At 34.9% G+C, this 27820-nt stretch overlaps 1 protein-coding gene across 2 annotated transcripts in view; it reads left to right on the top strand.

Annotated features, from left to right (window-relative positions):
- The window catches only part of Vps13D (vacuolar protein sorting 13D), an 862750-nt gene that overhangs the window by 64632 nt on the left and 770298 nt on the right, over window positions 1-27820 (top strand). For both annotated transcript variants that reach the window (XM_065502881.1, XM_065502880.1), the window contains exon 2: window positions 7094-7884. In XM_065502881.1, the coding sequence (XP_065358953.1) occupies window positions 7094-7884 (791 nt within the window). The remainder of the gene's footprint in view (window positions 1-7093; window positions 7885-27820) is intronic.

Raw genomic sequence — 27820 nt, 5'->3', positions numbered from 1 at the left:
TTTTTTTAAAAATTGGCCACATAAATGAGGCAAATTTTACTTTACTCTCTTCTGCATTAAGTAAAAATTGTATATGTATAGTCTCGAACTTTTGTTTACATAAAATAAAGTTGAAACATGTATAAATATGTTTAAACTTTGGATGTGTGTAACTTCTTATATGAATAACTGTTATCAAGTTTGTTTTATTTTCTTCAGAATTTTATCGTAACTATACATACGTGATATCTTAAAAAAAGTGTTCTACCATCCGTAGGCCCGTCATATCTAAAGAATGAAATAAAGATATAATAAATATACCCTACTAGTGAGTGAAGTGCTGTCTCAACTGATTTTCCCTTAGTATAGGAATGTTGAGAGGTAGAACATTCTAATATGAGTGTCAACAATTCTTTCCAGGGTCTTAAGCAAAAAGGATGACAGACTTATCGGACTGAAGTCCTTTGCCTTGATATATGAAGCTTTTCAACCCTTCGGGATGCAAGTCACATTGCATTCGTCCAACAATTGGGTATGTAGGACCATTAGAGACAGGCTTGAAATATTGTAATCAGCCATGGTGTAACTTGTTTTGCAGTTCAGCCGGTATGATGCCATCAGATTTAAATGGATCAAAGCTCCGAATGGCCCAAAGTACCTTATCCTCGTTAATCTCAATTGAGGATGATATTCTGTATATGCCGTATTAACTGGCAGGCTTCTCGGAAAATGAGTGTCCATGAGCACTTTAAGTGTCTCATGTACACTGGTGGTCCATCTACCGTCCTCTTTTTGGATATAGCCCTGAAGGTTTGGTGATTTAGACAGAATCTTGCGCAAACGACTAGTCTCAGAGGAACTTTCGACGCCGCTACAAAAGTCCCTCCATGTATTCCGTTTTGCGTTTCTGACCAGATTTTTTAATTTATTCAATCATGACTTATGGGTCGACCAGTCTCCTGATCTTTTAGCATCATTAAAGAGTCTGCGACATCTCGTTCTAGAGTTCGCTATTTCCGATGACCACCATGGTGGTTGCCTCTTTGTACAGAGGGTGCTAGAGTTGGGTTTATTAGCTCAGTGAAGTGACCGCTCTTTTCAGCTCACTGAAATGAACTACAGTAGCCCAATAAAGTCAACATACAGGAATTCAAATTAAATTTTTTTCGTTGAAAGCTGTATTTGTATTTTAAAAGTAATGAAATATATTTGTTAAAAAAATAAATTCACACAAAAAAAATTAAAACAACATCACTTAAGTCGGGTTTAGCAACATCTGAGTCAAATAACGACATTTTTTTTAGGTTTTTTGGGCTTTAATGTTCAAAATATTACGAAACTTAATAGCCCCGCCCACCCAAAATTAGGCGTGACCGAGAATAATTTTTTCGTTATTTTACTCAGAATCAATAACTCTAATAACGGTGAAATTTTGGGCGTTATTTGAATTTTTTTTGCTATAATCGACATAAGCCATGTATTATTTTATATCTCACAAACAAAACTAAAAAAAACTGCTTTAAATTAAAGTAACATAATAATTTTTACTGTATGTAGACATTCTTGGGCTACTGTAGGTCGCTCTTTTAGCTCATTAGCTCAGTATAATGACCATTTCATTTTGAGAATTGCTTGTAGTGAATTAAATCAATTATTTCTGTTGTTAGTTGTAAAAACACACAGTCTTTTGACAATTAGAGATTTATGCGGGAAATAATTGATTAAAATTTTAAAAAATCAAATTGTATTTTATTTAAACTAATATTTTTGCGGAAATAAGAGTTAATTTTTTTTTTACCTGACTTTTACAACTTATATATGGGGCATTTCACGTCAAGTGAACCAACTTTTGAAATCGATGTCTTCCGATCGATGAAATTTGCACCAATGTTAGTTCTATTGGATATCAATTCGGACGCCATTTTTCAACAATATCGGTCAAGAACTCTCTGAGTTATAGGAGGTCAAAATTTGACATTTTGGCCAAACAGGTGTTTTTTTTATCCATATAACTTATTACCCATTGTTCTTAGCAAAATGTGTCCCAAATAGTTTAGATAGCTATTTATGCAATCTTTCGAAAAAAAAAATTAAAAAAATTTAATAAAATATTTTTGATTTTTTTTTTTAAATCAAAAATATTTTTGACTTTTTTTTCAAAATGGGCCCTTTTTATTTTTTTTAAGAAAGCTTAGGTCTTTTCCTAAGCGACCTATATGGTCGCTTAGTGGGATGCGAGTGGGATATCTATCAAAAAAAATATTTTGTAACTCAAGATTTAAAATTTTTGAATTTTTTTGCAAAATCAAAAACTTTGTTGACTTTTTTTAAAAAAATGGACCCATTTTTTAATTATTTTTTTTGCTCAGAAGAAAGCTTATGTGTTTTCCTTTAACACCCTTTTTGTCGCTTAGTGGGATGCGAGTGGGATATCTATAAAAAAAATGTTTTGTAACTCAAGACATACAATTTTTTACTTTTTTTTGCAAAATCAAAAACTTTGTTGACTTTTTTTTAAAAAAATTGACTCTTTTTTTATTATTTTTTTTCTCAAAAGAAAGCTTAGGTCTTTTCCTTTAAAACCTTTTTGGTCGCTAAGTGGGATGCGAGTGGGATATCTATCAAAATAAATGTTTTGTAACTCAAGACAAAGGTTTTTAAATTTGCACTATTTTAATTTTTTTCATATTTGTGTGTAAACCTTAAAAATTAAACTTACGCAGAGAAACTAGACACATTAGCCTTTCCGATGGTATGTAACATACCCAACTAAAATTTCATAGCCTCGATACTGTAATACCCATAATATGTTAACCTCAGGAATAAAAATCACTTTTTTTCTATGGAAATGTTGAATAATTTAATTTTGTTATTTATTTGTAATAATAATTAATTTAATATATAATAATAATAAAAAGATGAATAATTTTGTAAAATTTAATCTTAATCACAATAGATCAATTTATATAATAACTATTTTTACACTTAATTTATGAAGTTTTTAAATTTTCAAATATCCATACTTTTATCCTCCTTATTTGTCACCTTTATTAGCTGCTTTTTTTTTGGCAATCCTTTCTTGGCGTTGTTAGATTCAGCTACTGATTTCGCTGCTGGCTTCTTTTTTGGCTTTGGAAAGAAATCGCATTGAGTAGATGCAGAAAACTTTTTTAATTTGAGTCTTCCATCGACAAGCGGTATGAAAGCATGGTATTGAGCAGTGCCATCGATTGTTACCGCAGCATCGAATCTGCTCTTTAGTGTTTTCAATGTTTCCTCATGATCCTCTTTGCTACTAAAAACTATTTTAGTTTCTTTACAATAATTCTTTGCCCAATGGAATAAAGCAGTCGCATCTAAGATGCGATCTTGATGAGAGCACTGGAGGCTATACTTCGCTGCATTTCTTTTGAGGTTTGCTCCAATACCATCACATGCTCCTTTACCATGAGCAGTAGGATGAAAATGCCACTCAGCTGGCATTCCAAAATCTTTTTCATGAGCTGTAAGATTTGCGAAGCTACTTTTGTTTTTAAAATGTTGACGAGCTCCGTCCGAAACGTAGTATACCTTTTCTACTGTAAATTTTGATTTTAGATAATTTAGTATTATCTTCTGGTACTCATAAACTGCAACGGTGTCATGTTTTAAATCGTCGGATATGATTGCCATACTTTTGTGTTCCAGGTTTTCTTCTTTCATGTAGTAAATAACTACTGTGAATATAGTTGCTTCGTCGTTATTGAAGTGGAATGCTTGTATGGAATCCTGAAGAACATATTTATAGTTCTCTGCGAAATCAAATGAAATAATGAATTCACCAGACTTCAAATGTGTTTTCAAGTCCTTGAAGAATGACCACTGCTCTTTGACTAAAAAGTCATGGGTTCTCAAATTTAGCAATCCTCTACACAGTTCTTCCACAAAATCATCCACATTTAAAATTATGGTTTTCAGTGTGCATCTTTCAGTCTGAAGCCAAGATTAAAATTTTAACTCCTCAATACATTCTCGATCAAAAGAGTTGATTAAATTTTCTTTGATGGAACTTCGACACTCATTCGTTGAATTTGAAAAGTTAGAATAACCATCATCATCAACAGTTCTGTCTTCATTCTCGGAATTACTTTTGTCTTCATCTGGAATAACTTCAACGCAAGGCTCATTACTATTCAAATTCGGTAATTCGTTCAACTTTCCGAGCTCTTTCCTGCATGATCCACAAATTTTCAATCGTTTTGACAGCGTAGGGAATTTTTTTAATAAGCCGTCGGAAATATTTCGCATATCTGATGATCTGTGCTTCATTTTGTTAAAGGGATTAAAACAAAAAGACGAATAAATTTCATTTTCAACCTTAGCCTTTTTAGAAGTCGTATACATTTTGAATTTTGTAAGTATTTATGTAAATAACACACGTCTTAACTTTAACGCTGTTTCTAAAAAACTGATTTCCGTATGTCTTCAGAATGACAATAAATAGTTTTTTAAGATCATATAGGTAGTACGTTTTAATGAATGAGTCTAAAATCTTTTATTAGGGTCAAGAAGGGCTTACATACTAAAGTACCTAGTTTAACCAAATGTTACAAATAATAATAAAAATAAACCACCATATAAATAACCTACCTGTCAACTTCTACCTCTCCACCCACTTCTTAAAGTCAAATGTCATAAAATAATAAATAAACTGGTACTTCGGAGAAGGGCCATAAAATATTTCCACTTGATTCCAAAAATTTGTTTCTGGGGCACCTGATATTTTAACAATGAAAATCACGTGCGCTGAAAACTACCTCTAGGATTGACTAAAAAAGCCGCAAGATACAAAACTCAGACAAATTTTGGGGGTGGAAAATTAATAGCGGTCGGCCTCATATTGCACCCCTCCAGTGGCTATTATCGGTCAGTTGTTGTGGTTTTTATTTTTAAGGTTTTAGAAACACTTACACACAAATATGAAAAAAATCAATTTAAAAACATTTGTCTTGAGTTACAAAACATTTATTTTGATAGATATCCCACTCGCATCCCACTAAGCGACCAAAAAGGTTTTAAAGGAAAAGACCTAAGCTTTCTTTTGAGAAAAAAAATTAATAAAAAAAAGAGTCCATTTTGGAAAAAAAAGTCAAAAAGGTTTTTGATTTTTCAAAAAAAAGTAAAAAATTGTATGTCTTGAGTTACAAAACATTTTTTTTATAGATATCCCACTCGCATCCCACTAAGCGACAAAAAGGGTGTTAAAGGAAAACACATAAGCTTTCTTCTGAGCAAAAAAATAAAATTAAAAAATGGGTCCATTTTTTTAAAAAAAGTCAACAAAGTTTTTGATTTTGCAAAAAAATTCAAACATTTTAAATCTTGAGTTACAAAATATTTTTTTTGATATATCCCACTCGCATCCCACTAAGCGACCATATAGGTCGCTTAGGAAAAGACCTAAGCTTTCTTAAAAAAAATAAAAAGGGCCCATTTTGAAAAAAAAGTCAAAAATATTTTTGATTTAAAAAAAAAATCAAAAATATTTTATTAAATTTTTTTAATTTTTTTTTCGAAAGATTGCATAAATAGCTATCTAAACTATTTGGGACACATTTTGCTAAGAACAATAGGTAATAAGTTATATGGATAAAAAAAACACCTGTTTGGCCAAAATGTCAAATTTTGACCTCCTATAACTCAGAGAGTTCTTGACCGATCTTCTTGAAAAATGGTGTCCGAATTACTATCCAATAGAACTAACATTGGTGCAAATTTCATCGCGGAGACATCGATTTCAAAAGTTGGTTCACTTGACGTGAAATGCCCCATTTATATATTGTAAGAAGAGTTGATGTTGGTTTTTTATTTTTTCAAATTTGTTCAAATTGTACTTTTGTTGCAGTTTGGGCGCATTTTGGGAAAATGCTAAAAAGACATGAATCAAATCATTTTGCTCACTGTTTTTCATCACTTCACAATGGGGCAGAATCAAAATTTTTTGGAGATAAATCTGGCATTTCTAAACGGCTGGTCCGATCGGGATAAAATTTGACATGAGCGTAGACAAGGAGTATTCAAGTTTAATGTTTTAAAATGCGCACCACAAATGCTTTTTTTTGGACCGAATGGACTCGAATTTTTTTGCGTTACTTAGACAACTAAATCGCCAAAAGATGTTAGAGCAATATCAATCATGGATTGAAAAATAAACGATTTTCAATTTAAAAATTTAAAAAATAGTAGATTTTTGCTGTTTTTTTGGGCGAAAAGGTGACTTTACTCTTTCTTTGTTAAAAAAAAACTTTCTTTAAGAACATAGAACAATTTTATGACTTTCTCTAAAGTATCTTTACGGAGAACATTTTGGTATAAAAACATGTCCTATTTTTCAAATATGCCGCCCCTACGACCTTCGGAATTTGACAAATTTTTTATCAAAATTTCAACTTTGGGCCACATGTTCTAAAATCCCAAAGCTCGGATCAGAAAACGGAAAGCATCTTTGGAAACTTCGATGTGTACCTTATTTAACCATAAAGCATTTTCTCAGCCCCGATGGAAAAATTGTAAAAAATACTATTTTTGGGATTTTCACTCCAATTTTTAGGAATTGCCGGATTCCCTCTTTATTTTAAAATTTCCTACCAAACTGCATTTACAGAATATAAACATTTTGCCTCGTTCAATTTTTATATAAGAAAAGGTAAGCAAAAATTAAAAAAAAAATTATAAGTTCGTATTTGAAAATCTGAATTTGTAAAGCTATGAATAAAAAACCATCCAATAAAATGGCAATGTTGCTTTAAGAAACATTTAGAAAATTTAATTAGCTTCCTAATGCAAGTAATTAGGTTTAAATCCGTTAAGAACCGTTTGAGTTAGAGGCAAATTACTAAAGCAAGTTTTTTTAATTTTTTGGAAAAAATGCATATTGCCTAAAAAAACGAAAAACGATTTGAGAGACCACTTCCCGTTCACCAATATTTAAGTGTTATACACCAAAATTCTTGGTTTTTAGAGTAGATTAAGAAAGTCGATGTGCCTGAAGGAATTTCGAAAAGAAATGAAAAGTGAGACGGTCTAATATACATTTATAAGTAATAAAAACATTGGCATTTAATTTTAATTACAGGTGAAGTTGAATTAGAAAATGTTCCAATTAGAAAAGATGCTCTTAGATCATTTGGAATACCCGTGGAAGCTCTATCTGGAAGTATTGGAAAAATTAAACTACAGATTCCTGTAAGACAATTTCGAACTTCTCCTTGGTGTATCGTTATTGAACGTGTATATGGTGTATTCGGACCCAAAAATTTAAACGAGTGGGATGATGAGAAGGAAAAACAAGACGAATATGAATATAAACTTAATCTATTGGACGCCAAAGAAGCTACTTGGAGAGTGGAAAATGACTGTAATGTGGAAAGCTATTATTCATTGTCATATTCAAGCTGGTTAAATTACGGTGCAACATTGGCTACCAATATTTTGGAAAATTTGGAGTTAAAAATTATGGATGTCCATTTACGATATGAAGACACAGTCACAGCGCCTAATTATCCCTTTTCTGCTGGCATACGAATAAAATCTCTTTCGGCACAAACATGTGATGGCAATTGGATGCCTGGATCAAAGAACAACGATAGTAATAATGTTTGTTATAAATTGTTGGAATTAAAAGATTTATGTTTTTATTGGGATCAACTGCATGACATTAACATGTGCTCCAAATTAACTTCGAAAGACCTTTTGGCAAACATGAATGATTTATGCAACGTGGAAACCCACAGATTTGTAATAAATCCTATAAATGCTACTGCTAAATTTAAAAGAGAACGTTGCAAACAGGCTATAAGGAATAAAAGTCGTCCCAGAATATCATGTGATGTTGTTCTACCTCAAGTCATAGTAGTGCTGAATGAAGTAAGTCAAAAGTAACAACAATTTATTGTCTTTGGGTAAGATGTTTTTAATTACTATTGGGTTGGAAAAATTCAAAAATACACTCTAATTTGTTTTATCTTTTTGAATTTATTTCTTCTCTTATAATTTAGTATTTTATCAAAAGTAATAATTTACTACTTTTATTTTTTGATTTTTATTCCTTCAAGGAATAATTCTGGTATTACATAAAGAAAACAAAATATATATATCTTAAAGATGTAAAAAAATTATAAAATTTCCTTTCTATTAAAACATATTTTAAAAAAATAGGTGGACGATAAATTCTCGACATTAATTGATTTTCAGCATGAATCGACAGCAAATGTAGTTAGTTTAGCAAACCGACACCCGTAAGTTTGAACGATGGGATTTGAAAAGGCGACCATTTAATCTCATCACTTCTTGTTTATCGTGAAAGGGATTCAATGGGATTAAAGAACTTTTCGGCGGCAAGGGTTTCTTATCAAAAATAAATCTATACTCTTTGGCATAAAAGGCCTTTTGAACCGTAATTTAAGCTCATTACCAGAAACATGTTGATTTTTATAAATGAAAAGTCCATTATGTGCTGGATGGGTGATCGATTCTTCGACATTTTTAAGAAACCGGTTTTCGGTTTCTTCGAAAAATTGCAATTTAAAATAAGGTTAGGTTCCATGGGTAGCCACTCTTCAAGCAGCTCACTTGGGTCCATTCAAAACAGATCCCGTTGTGATACCCAAGGGGTAAATAGTAGAGTCCGAGCGATCGTTCGGGTACGGGTTCGGTGTACGGTAAAAAGTGACATTCGGCGTTCGGTCAAAATTTTGCCGAACACCGAACTTTTTATTTAATTTATTTTAAATCACCAACGAATAGAACTATGATTAATTGAATTACAAATACAAAAAAATACAACTATCTCAAAAAAATACGTATTTACCATTTTTTTGAAAGCGGCAATAGGTGTATAAAAAAGTTTATGAATGGGTTACTTTTACAAAAGACATTTGGACAAACCAATCAAAAATCTGCTCTTTACTTAGCTTTACTGCTCATTTTATTTTTGGCTCAAAAAGATTAAAATAAATTTTAGGTGCATCAGTTTTAGAAGAGGATCATACAGGTTAGTTATCCTCTTGTCAAAGAATTTCATTCCGATTGAAGTGAAATTGAAATCATACCTGACCTTTTTTTTCAAAACTTTTTATAATAATTGTTCTTTTCACAGTCATATATATGCGAAAAATTGGAAGCTGTAATTGAAATGTGCCATGAAAATTGGAGATTTTCCATCGTTTGGTTGTATGACACATACAATTAGTCTTATTGTACAAGAAAGCTTAACGCCTTATCAAGAAATAAAAACTAAATGCAGATCAATAGTTGGACATTTTAAAAGGTCAGAGCAAGCATACCAAAAATTAAAAAAAAATACAGGATACAAAAAATGCTCCTTGCCATTGAATCAACTTGTACAGGATGTTGATATAATTCGTCACCGATTTCCTTAGTAATTCCCATATACCAAATGCTATTATCGAAGCTTCATGAAAATGAGACGGAAATTGAATTAAGACAATCTTTGAAAGATACATTAAAGAGGAGATTTAAATTTTTAGAAACCTTGAGTTTTTTGAGTGTTGCAACACGTTTTAAGTCTAAATACCTTTCGACACAACAGCTGGAAAAATTCACACAGGATATAATTAATTTTTTAAATGATAATTCAATTCATTTTGAAACATCTACCGTGATAGAAAAAGTATCAGAGGCGGAATCAACTTAATCCAGATTTTAGAGTTCTTCCTAAGTGAACTATAAAACCCGATCTTTATATGTTTCTCAAAAAAAAGAAGCACAAAGCATTTCTTTTCTAAATAACTAAAAAGTACACATTTTTTCTTTATTTTTTAATACTACTTTTTACATATATTTTTCTTAAATGTTATGAATTCGTTATTTTTTGTTTTTATCAATAAATTCCAAAAATGTATTTCTGATTTAATGTTTAATAACAAAAAGTTCGGGTTCGCCGAACTTTGAAACCCGAACTAAGTACGAGTTCGGCCGAACTTTAAAATTGGCCGAAGTTCGGGTTCGGTACCGAACGAAATTTTGAGTTCGGTCGGACTCTAGTAAATAGCTTGGTATTAATTATACGTCCATTGTTTCCAGGCTAAACCGACCAGATTCTCTGATGAAAGAGTAGATTCGTCTAAGACTCATCCTTGATAGCTCATCTAAGCATGAAAGGAAGGGTAATCCAAGGATGCGTTCCCTCAGGTTTATCAGAGCCGGACATTGGCAGAATAGGTGTGACACCGTCTCATCTTTTTCTTCATTGTGGCAGCTTCTACAGTATTCATTATACCGTAGGCCCATTCTCCTAGCATGTGTCCAAATTATACAGTGTCCCGTAATGAAGGAGACAATTAGCCTTATTTGCTCACGACGAAATTCCATAAGTAGATTCGTCCTGCTGGCATCATATACAGGCCAAGTAGACCTCGTTATAACACAGGTAGACTCATTGGTCCACCTGCTTTGTGCAGATTCATAAAGTATCTGCTGAACAGCCATCTTCCATTTAACAAGGGAGATACCAGAAAAGGGGTCGATCTCATCATCATTCATCAACGCACCCCTTTTGGCCAGTTCGTCTGCTATGCAATTACCCTGATTTCCATCATGGCCAGGGACCCATATTAGCGTTATCCTAGAATGTCTCGCTATCTCATTAAGGGATACCTGGCATTCCTCGGTTAACCTAGATGTCGTAAAGGCTATTCCGCTATTCCGTTAACGGCAGCCTTGCTATCAGTAAATATGCATATATCACCAGATATTCGATAAAACCTCAGCCAGTTGGATGCACGTTTAATGGCCGTAACTTCCGCCTGAAGAGCCGTACAAAAGTTAGGTAGCCTGAAGTAGGATTTAATCCCATAGTTTTCAATAAAGAAACCACCACCGACCCTATTGCCCCGCTTTGAGCCATCAGTATATACCCTTATGACATCATAAGGGGGTAAGAGTCCGCGCTGCCATGATCCCTATTCGGGATCTTAATATGGAAATGCCTATCGAAAAAAGGTTTTGCGATGCAATAATCGACATTACTATGTAAATGCCCATAGTAGTTCAGTATCTTAGAATGCCCATGATCTTTACCATACCACGAACATCCAGCATTTAGTCTTACAGCAGAGTTGAGAGCCATTTGTATTACCATCAAATCAACTGGTAACCAGTTTAGGATAGTAAAGAGTGCCTTAGAGGGGGTCCTTATAGCGCCTGTAATCAGTATCGCAATAGTCCTGAGAACTCGTTTCACAGCCTTCCGGTGAGTAGCATTATCCAAGGCGTGCCACCACACCAACACTCCATACAACAAGATGGGTTTAACAACATCTTTGAAGATCCAATTGATACCCTTCGGCATAATACCCCAGTTTGTACCAATTGCCCTTTTACATGAGTAGATGGCCACATAAGCCTTATTAATCCTGTTTTGAAAATTCAAATTCCAGGATAATCTTTTGTATAGAATGATGCCAAGGTACTTCGCATTATCCCTGATCTCAAGACTAATTCCATTCAGTCTAGGTGGTCTGAAATCATCGATCTTATACCTCCTAGTAAAGTTCTCTTCACTAGGAAGTTCTCTTCACCAATTCCGTTTTTTGAGGGTTCACACTAAGTCCACTCGAAATACTCCACTCACTCAGTGTACTTAATGCTGATTCCATACAGATAGATATTGTATCCAAAAATTTACCAGATATAAAAACTGCAACATCGTCAGCATATGCGACTGTCTTGATCCTTCTGTTGTCCATCCTTATCAACATGGTATTTATAGCCAAATTCCACAGAAGTGGTGATAATACACCCCCCTGCGGTGTTCCACGGTTGGCCACTTTTAAAACACTTATACCACCTAAAGTAGCACAAATGACTCTATAACCGAGTATCTTTTCGACTAGTCGGCGAACACATAGATCAATTCCCAGTTCATCCATCGCAGATAGGATTGTTAAAAGCTCGTTCAATATCGAGAAAGGCAACAAGTGAATACTCCTTATGTGGTAGCGACTCTTCAATGGAGCCAACTAGCGAATGTAGAGCTGTTTCCACAGATCTGCCTTTGGTGTAGGCATGTTGTGATTTAGAGATGAGTTCCGACGGAATGGTCATTCTCAGATATACGTCAATCACCCTTTCTAGGGTTTTCAGCAAAAAGGATGCAAGACTAATTGGCCTATAATCCTTTGGTTTAGTATGAGTCGCCTTACCACCCTTAGGAATGAAGACTACTCTACATCTCGTCCACCATGTAGGGATATAGGTCCATCTAATACACGCTGTGTATATGCTGATGAGCCATGGTACAACTAATTGTTCGTTCTTTTGAAGATCAGCAGGAATAATGCCATCCGGCCCAGGAGATTTAAACGGGTCGAAGCTTTTGATTGCCCATTGGATTCTTTCCCTGTTTATTGGAACAGAGTTATCACACGGAGCAAGATATTCGGCTTACAGGCCAAATTAGTAGCCGTTTGGAACGCTTCTGTAAGAGTCTCAACCGCTACCTCAATATCCTCCTACTTTCAATAGAGGGCGGGTTTGGTAGAGACCGAGAGAGTGCATCACTCTGCAGCTCCCAATTGGTCTTCCTCCTATTTAGAATGATATTATCAATCCTATAAATTACACTAATATTGAAATCAGTATATAGAAATCGGAAAAAGAGCAGTCTACGGAGACAGCCCAATTATTAATCATACTGTGGTGCTCAGCACTCGCAAGTGTTAAGTCCAGTACCTCACTTCTGTTTGAAACAATGAAGGTATGTTCTGAACCTATATTAACTACTTCCAAACTACTATTAAGTGTGAAGCTAAATAGACTCTCACCTCTTGTGTTGGTGTCGCTGCTACCCCATATAATGTGGTGCGAGTTAGGGTCAGCACAGATGACCAAAGGTATCCTGGACTCGTTTGCCTTTTTCACAGCACTACGGACAGCATCATTTGGCTGATGCTCTCCGTGGTCATGCGCCATATAGCTGGATATCAACTATAACAAACAACCTTCATTAGTTTCCCATGAGACTGCTACTGTATCTTCATTGCTGTAATCAGACAGAATCTAATTTTACCTGCGCCTTTAGCAAAGTAGAGTTTATAGCCCTTCAGACATAGTCCACAGATGCGATCCTGATGGATCCAAGGTTCCTGGACCATGACTAACTCCTCCCCGTTCTGAGCGATTCGGAGGAGCAGTGCAGCGGATGCTGCCTTAGAGTGGTGAAGGTTTATCTGAGTCACCCTCACCATTCTCCATTTTTACAATGGTGACGTCGGCGTCCTCCTGGTCAGAATTCAGGAGGGCGTCCTCGTCCACCGCCTCATCCATCCGTTCAAAGAAGGTACCAACTAGTTCGGAGACTGAGTTGGTATCTTTAATGTCGGTTGGATCAGCGGCGTCATTGCAATCCATGCCCTCTTCCGAGAGCATGAGCTTGACATCACCTGAGGAGGTATCGCTTTTGTTGTCGCTACGGTAGACGCGCAGGATGATCGTACCAAAACCATAGTAGACCTTCCCTTGTGTCTTCCTTAGCGGCCCCAAAGAGTCCTTATTCAGGACAACGATCGCCTTTTTTGAAGACCCCTCAGCATCCGTAACCTTAACAACTTTCCAGTCTTGAGTTGGAAGCTGTGGGTTGCAGCACTGAAGGATCTCCAAGATCTCCTCCGGGCTAGATGGCTCAGCTGGTATTTTAGCTATGGATCTAGGCTTTCGGGGTATCTCACTCACAGATACCTCCTCAAGCCTAGATCCCGGCCATACCTCGCCCAATGATGCGACAGCAGTCTTTAGTAGCAACGCTGAGCGTTCATCTACACAAGACATCAGTTTAACGTCACCCTGGTACCAACCAGCATCATCGCATTGAGGATGAGTGCCTGGATTCTCTTTGAGAACTTTCCAGAACACCCCTACCAGTTTTTGCTTCACCATATCCCAATTCAATTGTGATATGGATCCGTCATCGAAACTCCGATCGATAACCGCCCTGACGAGGTTGTCTTTGACAATCTCGCTAAAGGACTTAGCTAACGACCTTTGTGTCGCTTTGGGCCTTTTAGGTCCCGGTTGCTGGCTCTTGGCCACTGCGTCCTCCTCTGAACGTTGCCGTTTAGGCCCCGCTGAAGAATCAGCAGAAGGAGGAGCGGTTTTGAGACCAGCAATGTAGGCTTTCGCCCAAGAAAGCGAAGCTTGTTGCTCCTTAGTGAGATCCTCGACTTTTTTAGAGCCAAGTGCCTCAATAAAGCGATAGGCGGAACGCCTAGTGATAGCAGCCCTTCTAGCAGGGTTTTTATGCCTGGGGTTTGTTTCAGAGCCGGAATTGGCCAGGGGTGATGCATCTTCAGGACAGGAGGATTCCTTCACAAGACCTGAACGCACAATTGGCATATGGTAAGCCTCCGTGAGGTCGCTTTAGCGGCTTTGGAGGTACTTGGAGAGAAGTCCAGAGGTACCTCGCCGCTTAGGTCACTACCACCTATTGCCTTGAATTTTTTACAATCAGCTAACCTGGGTGTGCCAGATTGACCTCTTGCAACACCAGTAGCATGCATACTAGTCTGGCCCGGTGTGATCACCTGACTAGCCTGAGTTGCAGTAGCATTCGACTCACCACAGCCCGAAACCATCGCTGTGGGAGTAGGGTCCCCGGAGATTATGAAGCCCCCGATCGGGTACATGGGGCATGATTTTGTATCTTCCATGAAGTCCTTACGGACAAATAAGGTTGCATTTTATACCTGCTGCCAGGTGTTGATTAACTGCCGCCCCATTGGGGATATCAGCCGCCCAATATGGGAAACAGACGCTGATGGATTTCGGACGGACAATTTAAGAGCCCTTTCGGACCAGCCGGACAATAACCAACAAAGCCACCCCTCTCAGTGAGGGGAACATGGTTTGTTGGAACATCTGATAGCCGCCTTAAAGGAGAACAGACGCTATCAGACAGAGGGGAGTGTAGTTCTTAGTATCATGCTCACCGCGTGCCCTTCTGGAATGGTAGACCCTACCGGAGACAGTCAACTCAAGTTAAACTGTCCCCTCCAGCATGGCCAACACAGATCATCGCATTTAAGCCTCTACATCGCGTCAAGAAATAAGATGAAAAAAAGTTTTATTTATTAAAATAATAGTGATTAAAACAATTTTGATTACTTCTTTTATACTTCACAAGGTCTTCGGTTCAAATTTGATCCATTTTGAAATTAATATTTAATTTTTTCTAAAAGTATCAACTTTTGATATATTATTTTATTTCAAATGTCAACAACTATCTTAGGTTTATGATTATGTTACATTTTTTCAGAGCTTTGGTAGCACTACAATATATCAAGTGGGTGAAGTTAGCTACGAAAGTTAGCTCCGATTTTTAACATTTCTATGTTAATGTATAAACTAACATAGCTCCTACTCAAAGACTGTTAAGAGAGCTGCTTTATTTTACACTCAGTAAACATTTTATCAATAAAAACAAAAAAAGTCGTTTACCGATCATTCAGCTTTAATATATAATAACATTTTTTTTGGATAAAAAAAAATAAATATTTATTATGAACAATCGTTGATGTCTTTGCTTGTAGAGTATTAACTCCTTTTGAAATCCGAAAAATTGGCCAAAAATGGAAAGGTGCTCCTTATCTACTTAATGGGGTCGAAAGCCACGTATTCATAGATTTCAGAACTGTATTGCTTATATTCAGAATCAGTGTAGCATTTTTGCAGTAGCATTTTCAAAATTATGAAATTGTGAATTTTGTCATATAAGGATTTTTTGAAATCCGAAAAATTGGCCAAAAATGCAAAGGTGCTCCTTATCTACTTAATGGGGTCGAAAGCCATGTATTCATAGATTTCAGAACTGTATTGCTTATATTCAGAATCAGTATAGCATTTTTGCAATAGCATTTTCAAAATTATGAAATTGTGAATTTTGTCATATAAGGATTTTGTGAAATCCGAAAAATTGGCCAAAAATGGAAAGGTGCTCCTTATCTACTTAATGGGGTCGAAAGCCATGTATTCATTGATTTCAGAACTGTATTGCTTATATTCAGAATCAGTATAGCATTTTTGCACTATCATTTTCAAAATCTGAATATAAGCAATACAGTTCTGAAATCTATGAATACGTGGCTTTCGACCCCATTAAGTAGATAAGGAGCACCTTCCCATTTTTGGCCAATTTATTGGATTTCAAAAGGAGATAATACTCTACAAGCAAAGACATCAACGATTGTTCATAATAAATATTTATTTTTTTTTTATCCAAAAAAAAATGTTATTATATATTAAAGCTGAATGATGGGTAAACCATTTTTTTTGTTTTTATTGATAAAATGTTTACTGAGTGTAAAACCGGGATCGGCAACTCCTATGCACAGTGCATTGTGGGCGTTACTAAATTTACACAGACTACTCACACGCATAGAAAACACAATTCAGTCTCTTATGAGTTGTCATTGAAGAAAGTTGTGTTGTTTTATTTTTTTGGATTTTGAATATTTTTTTTAAGTTTTTAATACACTAACCCCCATTTTCTCAATATCTGGTTACGACGATAAACCTCAAATTAACCTCCAGATACTGAGAAAATGGGGGTAAAACTCATAAAAACACACTTAGAAAAAACCGGCTATTCGAGGAAATAAACCGAAACCGAAAAACCGGTTATAACCGGTTATTAAAAACCGGGCCGATCACCCTAATATATTGTTACGAAATTGTACTTGAATTCAAATATAACGATTTTAACGGCTGATTTAAAAGTTGCATAATGCTTTCCAATAGCAGTGCCTCTTAAACTGTAACATATCTGTGGGCATTATTAACATTGAATAAAAGCTTTCAGTTGACCATTGATCGTAAGTATGGCAACGCTGTTTGCTGCGACCGTATATTCGAATTTGAATATTCAGGTAAAGAACATTGTAGAAAGTACACCCCATCTGTGGTGTACTTTCTCGTATGTATTAGAATGCTCTAGAATATACGAGATTTGACAGTTAAAGAGCAATATAGAGTGCTGATGGCAGTGTTATAAATAGTGGCAGATGTTGCAGTCGTTAGTGAGTTTATCAGAGACGCTATTTGAATAAACATCAACTGAGTGCCTTAAAGTGTGCTGTATTTTTCAAGTGAATTCGTGTACATTATAAAGTGTGTCTGTATTTCTGCGAATTTATTAACGTGTATAAAAACATTGAGTGACTATATAATTCTGTTGTTGTACATCTATATATATAAAAATGAAATGGTCCATGTATGTAATGGCATCACGTGAGAACGGCTTGAGCGATTTTGCTGATTTTTTTTATTCGATTCGAATTTTTCAGGAGATGGTTTGTAAAGAAAAAAAATTAAAAAATTCCGGGTAAAACTCGGATTTTTTTTTAGTCCACTCAACTATAATAAAAAAGCTCCCTAAAGTATGCAATACAAATTAGATATTTTATTTGCAAATAAAACTTGACGAACTATCATTAGTAAATGCTACCGGGCTAAGCCGGGGCGGTCAACTAGTTTTAAATAAATAAAGAGTTGTTACAATTTTTAAACTACTAAACGGCTTTTATTTGCAATCAAAAGTATCCGGTTTATTTAAAGGAAATAAACAAACGTTTTGAAAAGGTTAAAACGTAACAATTGGTGTCAGAAGTGGGATTGCAAATTAATAAGCATGAAGTTTGAGGAACTAAAAGTTGAACAACTCAAGAAAGAATTGAGTAAGTTGGAGCTACCAACAGTAGGTAACAAGACTTGCTGAAGTTAAAGAAGAAAATAAAATAATGGAAATGAAATTTCAAGAAACTTCTAGAGCGACAGACGAGAAGCTTCAGCAAATATCGGAAGTTATAAACAGCAGAGTGGATGGCATTGAGAAAATGGTGTCCGACTTAGAAAGCTGTTTAGAAATACAAGCCATAGACGTCAATAAAAAACTGTCCGCCTTAGAGAATGGCGTCGACAACAAACTGCATGATCTGCAAATAAAAGTTAATAATCTTCAATGCCAAGATGGACCGGTTCGAGTTATTTCAGAAGCATCTAGCAGAATAAAGGCCCCTAGTTTTGATGGCAGCACACCATTTAATGTTTTCAAGTTCCAGTTTGATACAGTTGCCATTAGAAACATGTGGAACAAAGAAGAAAAAGCTATAGAATTGATATTGGCCTTAAAAGGAAATGCAGCAGTAGTTCTTGAAAGCGTGCCAGCAAGCAACAGAAATTGATATGATGACATAATGGAGGCGCTACAACGTAAGTACGGTGGCGAACATAAAAAAGAATTATACCGAATGGAATTGCGTGGTAGAGTGTAGAATGCCAATGAGACGCTACAAGATTTTGCGATGGAAATCGAGCGTTTGCTACAGCTTATTTATCCAGGGGAGAACCATCCGATTTTGGAGCATTTGAAGATAGAGGCATTTGTGAATGGTATTCGCGATCCAGAGATAAAATATGCGGTATGTGCCACACCAAAGTCATCATTCTTTGAAACCGTCTCATTCGCGCTGGTACAAGAAACGGCAAAGATAATTTCAAAGCCCAGATGTGTAATGTGCGGAAAATCGATGTTGTCGCTGAAAATGATAGAAGTATATTCAACGAATTAAAGGAATTAAAAGAGGCAGTTTTAAAGGCTTTAAGTAAGAGACAAACTAAAGACAAAGTTAAATGTTATAACTGTGGAAAAATGGGTCACCTTCAGCGAAACTGCAGAGCACCAAGAAAGCGAATCAAATATGTTTCAGCATCAAGAAATAACCAGCTGGCGAATCATCAAGTATTACAGGAGCCACCTTTAAAGCGAGCTAGCACTGAGGGACAGGATCTGACACCTACACCTGATGGCCCTACCATATATCAGTATTGCAGCTAGTGGGTACTGCAGCTAGTGGGTACATCAACGGTCGGAAGCACATCCTTACTATGGACTCGGGAGCGTCGCAGTCTATCATCAGAACAGATTTAGTAAAGAAATCGATGGAACCAATTTGCAATGCAAGTCTACGACCGCTACTGGAGAGCCTGCCGCTGTCCATGGTAAAGTTAATGTAGTTAACTAACTATTGGTGGTATTAGCGTAAATCATGTCTTTGTTGTTGCCGATATTGTGGACGAAGTAATCATTGGTGACAAATGACCAAATGAAAACCAGATATAGCTCACAACGTAATAAGGGTTTGTCATCCAAATTATGGAATAACTGCAAAGGACCACATAGGGTAGTTAAGAAATTGGACGACATGGTTTATAGAATACGGAAATGTAGAAGACCGATATCGGGAATTAAGGTTGAACATGTGAATCGACTGGCTGCCTATGGGAGAAGTGAGTCTATGCCTATTCGGGACGAACAGGCTTAAGCGGGGGCAGTGTTACGAAATTGTACTTGAAGTCAAATATAATGATTTTAACGGCTGATTTAAAAGTAGCAGAATGCTTTCAAATAACAGTGCTGTAATAGCAAACTGTAACATATCTGTGGGCATATTAACATTGAATAAAAGCTTTCAGTTGACCATTGATCGTAAGTATGGCAACGCTGTTTGCTGCGACCGTATATTCGAATTCGAATATTCGGTTAAAGAACATTTTAGAAAGTACACCACAGATTGCGTATGTATTAGAAAGCTCTAGAATATACGAGCTTTGACAGTTAAAAATCAATCTAGAGTGCAGGTGGCAGTGTTATGAATAGTGGCAGATGTTGCAGTCGTTAGTGAGTTTATCAGAGACGCTATTTGAATAAACATCAACTGAGTGCCTTAAAGTGTGCTGTATTTTTGAAGTGAATTCGTGTACATTATAAAGTGTGTCTGTATTTCTGCGAATTTATATATATCAATGTAAAACATTGAGTGACTATTTAATTCTGTTGTTGTTGTACATTTTAAATAAATAAAGAGTTGTTACAATTTGCAATCAAAAGTATCCGGTTTATTTAAAGGAAATAAACAAACGTTTTGAAAAGGTTAAAACGTAACAATATATATGTTAACTCAAAAAACATTGAACTATTGCAAAACCTTTTTTATTTAAACTGCTGACACATTTGCAAACAATAAATGAGGTAAATGACCAAAATAACTAATATTGCAAAATAACATAATTTTGATTGATAATTTTGCAATTGATTACCATGCAATTTAACATTTATTTTTAAGTTAATCTAAGAATAAAAATTGTAATAAAAATTAGTTCTAATTAAAATGTGAACCAATAAAGTTATATTTTTTTAATGAATTAACATACAAAATTCATAACTGGCGCCCAACATAAAAGGATCATCACCTTTAATAAAAAACACCCCATAGGCCGTAATTGAAGGACGATCCACAACCAAGGACTTCTTAAAAAGTACCCCATAGGCAACAAAAAGGAAGAAATTGGATAAGCACCCACAGGCTGCGCAAGAAAAACACCTTATAGGCTGTAACAAAAAGGACTTCTTAAAAAGTACCCCATAGGCTACATAGAAGGAAGAAAAGCACCCCAAAGGCTGCAAAATAACAGCGTGAAAAGGACCGGTAACAACCATCCGAGTAAAGCCAAAAGAGAAGTTGCTGACACCTTAGTAGGAGCTAAATTCAAAAAGGATCTGGTCGGACTCCAAGCTTTGCTATGAAAGCTGTTATAGTATTAATGTAAGAACAATAATATTTAATATCCTATGTTTAAGAAAATAAATAATAAAAACTGTTGCGATTCCCACGGGACCCACCAACAGAAATTATAAAATAATAAGAAAAAACATTAGTGAAAGTGAAATATTTAAGTGTTAAGTGAAAGTGGAAAATGTTTGTTAAAAATACTACCTAGACCTAATCAAAGAAAAGAAAAACTGTTGCGATTCCTACGGGACCCTCCAACGGTAATAACTAGATAATATGGAAATATTTTTAGTGAAAAGAAAAACGTTTATAATTGGTTACTACCCGGACTATTGAGAAAATATACTTGACAAGACATTTTATTTTTGTAAAATCATGTCGAATCCGAATGTTGTGATCAGACTTGCGGTCCTGAACAATGCTAGTCTTCCAAATACGGCACAAGCGGCTAACGTTAATAGGGAAAATGAGGACGACATTATAGCTAGAATTTGTGCACAACAGTGCGAACTTACTATAAAAAGATTTTTAGACCCCAATATAAATGTAGGTATTGAAGACCAAGGGATAGATGAACAGTTTAGAAACAACCTTACTGACATGGAAAAAGTTCCTCAAATTGTCCGGAGCTTGAGGAAATTCTCTGGAAATCCTTCAGAATTCAGATTCTGGAAGAAGAGCGTTGACAGAATACTAACAATTTATGAGAACATAAAAGGTACACCCAAATACTATGCTATTATAACCGCAATAAGAAACAAAATTTTAGGAAACGCAGATGCTGCGTTGGAGTCGTATAACACTCCATTAAACTGGGAAAGCATCACGAAATGTCTAGCATTACACTATGCGGACAAAAGAGACTTAACCACTTTAGAATATCAAATGAGCACCCTTGTTCAAGGTAATAGTAAAGTTCAGGAATTCTACCAACAAGTATATTCCCATCTTTCTCTTATAATGAATAAATTATCCTGCATGGATATCGGAAGGGAAGCCCTTGACTTGCTCACACAAACATATCGGGACAAAGCACTAGATACTTTTATTAGAGGCCTTAGAGGTAATATGTATTTGCATCTGGGAATGAAAGAACCTAGGGATTTACCCCAAGCACTTCATCTTTGCTTGAAGATGGAAAATCAATTTACGAGAACGCAATTTGCGAACTCGCATAACCAGCCAAAAATTTCCAATAACAGACAGAGCATGCGTGGTAACTTTCAACAAGGATTTTTTCCGCAATTGTTACACATGCCACAACCTTCTACTCACTTAAGACCATTTTATTTACCCGCTCCAGTTCAACACAGGACCAATTTTAATGAAATACAACATCAAGGTTACTATAATCCAAATATTCCTCCTCAAAGACCATATGAACCTAAACCACAACCAAAACCTGAACCAATGGACATAGACTCATCTATGAGGACAAGAGCAATTAACTATATGAATAGGCCAGTACAAGACGATAGATTTTTCGGCAAAAGACCAAATAATTATTCTGAACAAAGACGACCTCCAAAAATCCAAAGAAATTTTCACATAGATACTCAAGAAAACGAGAACTCGGACGAACAACTTTACGAACAAGAACTGTTTAACTATGAAAATCAGGAAGGACTTCCGACGTTAGATGAATATTTGCAAGATGGACCGGAGTCCTCAAACCATTTGGAAGTTAACGATTTTGTTGACATCCATTTTTTAGATTGACAGATTTTAAATTTCCTAATTGAAACTGAATCAGGCAAAAACTACATCCAACTAAGCCTAATTAAAAATCCATTACCAAATGAAGAATCCTTTTTAGCCAGATCAGTAGGCGGACACAATATAATAACTCACCATACTTATATAAATTTTTCCTACTACCAACACTTAATCCTTTCATGGTATTTTGGGAAACGACAGCCTTAGAGAACTATCGGCAGTGATTTATGCAGCTGAAAATTACATGATAATAAACGGCAAATTGAAAATAAGAATAAAACAGAAAATCTCCCAATCAATAAATAATATTGATATTAGAACAGAACACTTAACAGAGGAACAGAAATGCAATTTGCAGGAAATTGTCTCAAGACACAGACAGCTTTTCAGCGAACAAATTGAGAGCTTGACATATACTTCGGCTGTAGTAGCCGAAATCCATACAAAAACTAACGAACCTGTATATTCTCGTTATTACCCTTACGCCATGCTACTAGAAGAAGAAGTAGAAAAACAAATGCGAGAACTCTTACAACAGGGTATTATTCAGCCTTCTAAATCAGCTTATAACTCTCCGATTTGGATAGTTCCAAAAAAAGCCGACGCATCAGGACAGAAGAAATACAGGATAGTAATTGACTACCGAAAATTAAACGAACAGACAATACCAGACAGATATCCAATTCCTGAAATAAACGACGTACTTCCACAACTTGGTCAAAACAAATTCTTTTCGGTACTAGACCTAAAAAGTGGTTTCCACCAAATACCACTCAGGGAAATAGATATGCAAAAAAATGCATTTTCAGTGAATAACGGCGAATAAAGTACGAGTTCACAAGACTTCCGTTTGGATTAAAAAACGCCCCATCTATATTCCAGCGTACCTTAGATGATATTTTGAGGGAACATATCGAGAATATATGCTTTGGATTAAAAAACGCCCCATCTATATTCCAGCTTACCTTAGATGATATTTTGAGGGAACATATCGGGAAGATATGCTTTGTCTATATGGACGATATAATTATATTTGCGAAGAATGAAAGGGAACATGAAAATATAGATACCATATTCGAAACCTTGAAAAATGCAAATATGAAAGTTCAATTAGACAAATGCGAGTTTATGAAAGAAGAAGTAGAATTTTTAGGGTTTATAATTTCAAATAAGGTTATAAAAACCATCCCAAAAAAAGTGGAGGCAATTGTGAACTTTCCAATACCTAAAACACTTAAAGAATTAAGATAATTTCTAGGGATTTCGAATTACTATAGACGCTTTATCAGAGACTATGCTAAAATTACTAAACCTCTGACAATTCTTTTAAGAGGGGAGGCAGGACGTTCGTCTAAACACACCTCAAAAAAGATATTAGTAGAACTAGATCAGGAAGCTGTAGATGCCTTTAATAAACTAAAAACAGTATTAGCTTCCGAAGATGTAATGCTAGCATTCCCAGATTTCAATAAAGAGATTTGTTTATCGACAGATGCTTCAAATTATGCTCTCGGAGCCGTCCTATCTCAGGACGATAGACCAATCGTATTCCTGTCAAGAACTCTTAGCAGAGCGGAAGAGCATTATGCGACAAATGAAAAAGAAATGCTCGCAATCGTATGGGCATTAAAGTCTCTCCGAAATTACTTATATGGTTCTCCAAAATTGAAAATTTATACTGATCACCTTCCTCTTACATATTCTTTAAATAGCAAAAATTTGAACTTCAAATTAAAAAGATGGAAAGCATTCCTCGAAGATTTTAATTAAGAATTGCAGTATAAACCCGGTAGTACTAACGTTGTCGCAGACGCATTATCTAGACCTTCACAAGACAATACCCAAATAAATACTATGACCACAACACAGCACAGTGACGAAAATTCATCTCAACATCTTATACAATTAATGCTTTTAAAAATCAGATAATAATAACCAATGAAGATGCACAGTCAATCTATAGATTTGATATAGTATTCCCCACCTTCCATAGACACACCATTAACGAACCCAATATTACTGAAGACCTCCTTACTCAACTTTTAAAAAAATATTTGAATCCTTCTGTGACAAATTGTATTAAGACGACTGACGAAATTCTAGGAAAACTGCAGGAGATTTATAAAGATAATTTTACACAATATAAGACAAAATACACTAGAACCATGATTATAATAGACCTTAAAAGTGAGGAAGAACAGGAACGCGAGATAATCAATGAAAATAATAGAGCACACAGAAATAGTAGAGAAAATAAAACACAATTACTGACCAAATTTTATTTCCCCCATATGCATTCTAAAATAAAAAAAAATCACTAGTTTATACAAAATATGTAAAGAAAACAAATATTAGAGACATCCCAACAAAATTACCCTTCAAGAGACGCCAATACCATTATTTCCTGGACAGATCATACATATAGATATCTTTATGACAGAAAAAAGGCAATACTAAATGCAGTAGATAAGTTTTAAAAATTCGCGCAAGCGAGAATATTAAGATCTAGAGCCGTTGATGATGTTAAAGAACCTTTGAGAGAACTCTTACTTTCTTTTGGTATGAGACAATTGTTATGGACAATGAAAAATCGTTCAATTCTACCGCTATAATATTCATGTTGGAAAATCAATACAAAATAAAAGTATTTAAAATACCACCATATAGTAGTTGCGTCAATGGTCAAGTTGAAAGATTTCATTCAACGCTTTCGGAAATGTTGCTTTGTTTAAAAGTCGAAAATGTACATAGAACATTTTCGGAATTATTGCATAGAGCAATCTATGAATACAATAACTCCATACTTTCAACAATAAAAAAGAAACCAATAGAAGCATTCTTTTTAGGAAGAGTGAATACTAACCCTCAAGAAATAGAAAAGTTTAAATTAGATACCATCAAAAGACTTCAAGAAAAACAATTAGAGGATATAAATTACCATAACAAAAGAAAAGCCGTTTTTCCGTTTATGTAAAGGAAAATAAAAGATTAGGAACAAAACTTAGGAAGACATATAGGGAAGAAGTAGTTAAAGAGAATAAAAACACGACAGTCAGAACAGAATCAGGAAAGACAGTACATAAGAATAATATCAGGAACTAAGAACTACTCTAATTTTCAGATTATCTGTAACACTGGTTTCGGCCGAAGTTAAAATCCTGAACTATTCTAACTCACAAATTACAGACTGGTATATTTAAATTAATTCACATTATCGAGACAAATGAATATCAGAAACTTATAAGTAAACTACAAGGAATATTAGACCACGATGTTAGCCTATCTCATTTCTTGCAACCCTTATTGAAAACTGAGATAATAGAACTCCAATCATATCTGGACAGATTAAAACCAAGGTCAAAAAGATCTCTAGACTTTATTGGTAGTGCCTGGAAGTGGATCTCGAGATTTTGACTAAGAAAACCAACAGAATATTAAGAAATAATAATAAGCAAGTTATTATTAACAAACTGACAATAGAAAAAATTAATGAACTTACCCACATAACGAATAATATATTGGAAACATTTAATAATAATCATAACAAAAGTAATTCCATAAGAGAACAATTATTGAAATACCAATTGGATATAGTCAAAGAAGAATTAACCAACATGCACACGCCATGCACTGGGCAAAAGTAGGTGTAGTTAACTCTTTTTTACTAACATCCGAAGAAATTAATATTGTAAAAGAGATAATAAATAATGATTCTATACCATTCATAAATTTAGAACAGGCATTTGAATTTGCTGAAATAAAAGTAGCCTCTAATCAAGATTCAATTATCTATATATTAAGTATACCTACCAGACATATAAACACCTGTAACAATATGATTGTAAGACCCATTAAGATGGGAAAATATGTAAACAAAATAAAATATAAAAATATTCTTATATGCGATAATGTAATGTATGGTATGAAAAATGAATGTAAAAGCTATAATAGTATTACTATTTGCAACAGAAATAATTTAGATAATTTAGAAAATGATATGTGTCTAGCAGACTTAATTAAAAGCAAGGTAGCAAACTGCAGCTTAATAGACAATCGAAGTAACACAACTTACAACTTTTTTGAGACAACACAGCTACAACCCTTACCAGCCATCCTACAACCTAAAAATTTGGAACAAAATATAGAAGAGACCTTATCATTGGAAATGGTAAAATAAATTCGAGCAAACAACACTGAAGCCATAGATCTGTTAGTCGACAGACACAAAAAAGACTTAGCCGCTAATATTGGTCTTTCTCTAATGGCAATATCATCCATAGTTGGACTTTTGATCAAAACAAAGATATTAAAAAGAAACAACAAAACGATTTTTATTCCAACAGTAATAGATTCAATTCCATCGGCACATACATCCATGCCAGAACTATCAGACAACAGGAAACCAGAAAAAACCGTCATAACAAGAATTTCCAATATACCATATTTTTGAACGAACTCGTTCAAACATTGAACTATTGCAAAACCTTTTTTATTTAAACTGCTGACACATTTGAAAACAATAAATGAGGTAATGACCAAAATAACTAATATTGCAAAATAACATAATTTTGAGTACCATGCAATTGATTACCAAGCAATTTAACATTTATTTTTAAGTTAATGTAAGAATAATAATTGTAATAAAAATTAGTTCTAATTAAAATGTGAACCAATGAAGTTATATTTAAAATACAAAATTCATAGTTTATACAATAACACGTAGAGTTCTCGAAGGCGATGCAAATCTATCCATACTATCCTCAAAACGTGAAAAGATGGGGGCATATTAACCTTCACTTTTCTAGTACCTTGATTTTCCAATCTATGTGTTTCCCACTTAGATCTATATTGACTCAACCACAATGGGCCGTTTCACCACATCTCACTTCTACAATAGATAAATTAAGAGGAACAACACCTCTACTGCCTAAGTCAACAGAATTATCTTCCGAACGAACGGGAAACCAATTATGACTTCCAAAATTCTCTTGTCTTGGTAATCAGTCCAACAGATGCTCCTTAGCAGTTCCGACTCCAAAACTGCCTCACACAAAGAGATATATTTTTTTTGGCGCTACTTTGGTCTTAGAGGACAACAAGTTTGAAAAGATTTCGCCACCCGGGGTTTCTATACGAATATAAATTACCACCGCGCACAGTGGGCGAACTGAGAAAGTGGAAATAAATCTGTAACTTCTAAACGAATAGATCGATTTTAATAAAATTTCCCATGGCTATAGAGGTAGGTTTAAGTTTTGAATTTGGGCTTATAACACCAAGGGATCGCCGAGCCACAATGCCCCAAAGTGGGGCACCTCGGGTATATCAAAAATTAAAAATTATGCCAAATTTTTGTTTGGGATCCGTTTTAAAAGATTTTAATATATATGGAATCTACTAGACGAGATCTACAAAAAACATTGCCATATATTATTTCATATAGTTTACGAGTTATTCGCTTTTGAAAAGTAAAATTGAATTTTGTTTCCTAATATTTGTCGGTT

The sequence above is a fragment of the Calliphora vicina genome, chromosome 3, assembly GCF_958450345.1.
Source record: "Calliphora vicina chromosome 3, idCalVici1.1, whole genome shotgun sequence".
NCBI classification, from domain to species: Eukaryota; Metazoa; Arthropoda; class Insecta; order Diptera; family Calliphoridae; genus Calliphora; species Calliphora vicina.
Note: the sequence above shows the minus strand (reverse complement) of the source record. Positions and strands in the feature narration are given on the sequence as shown.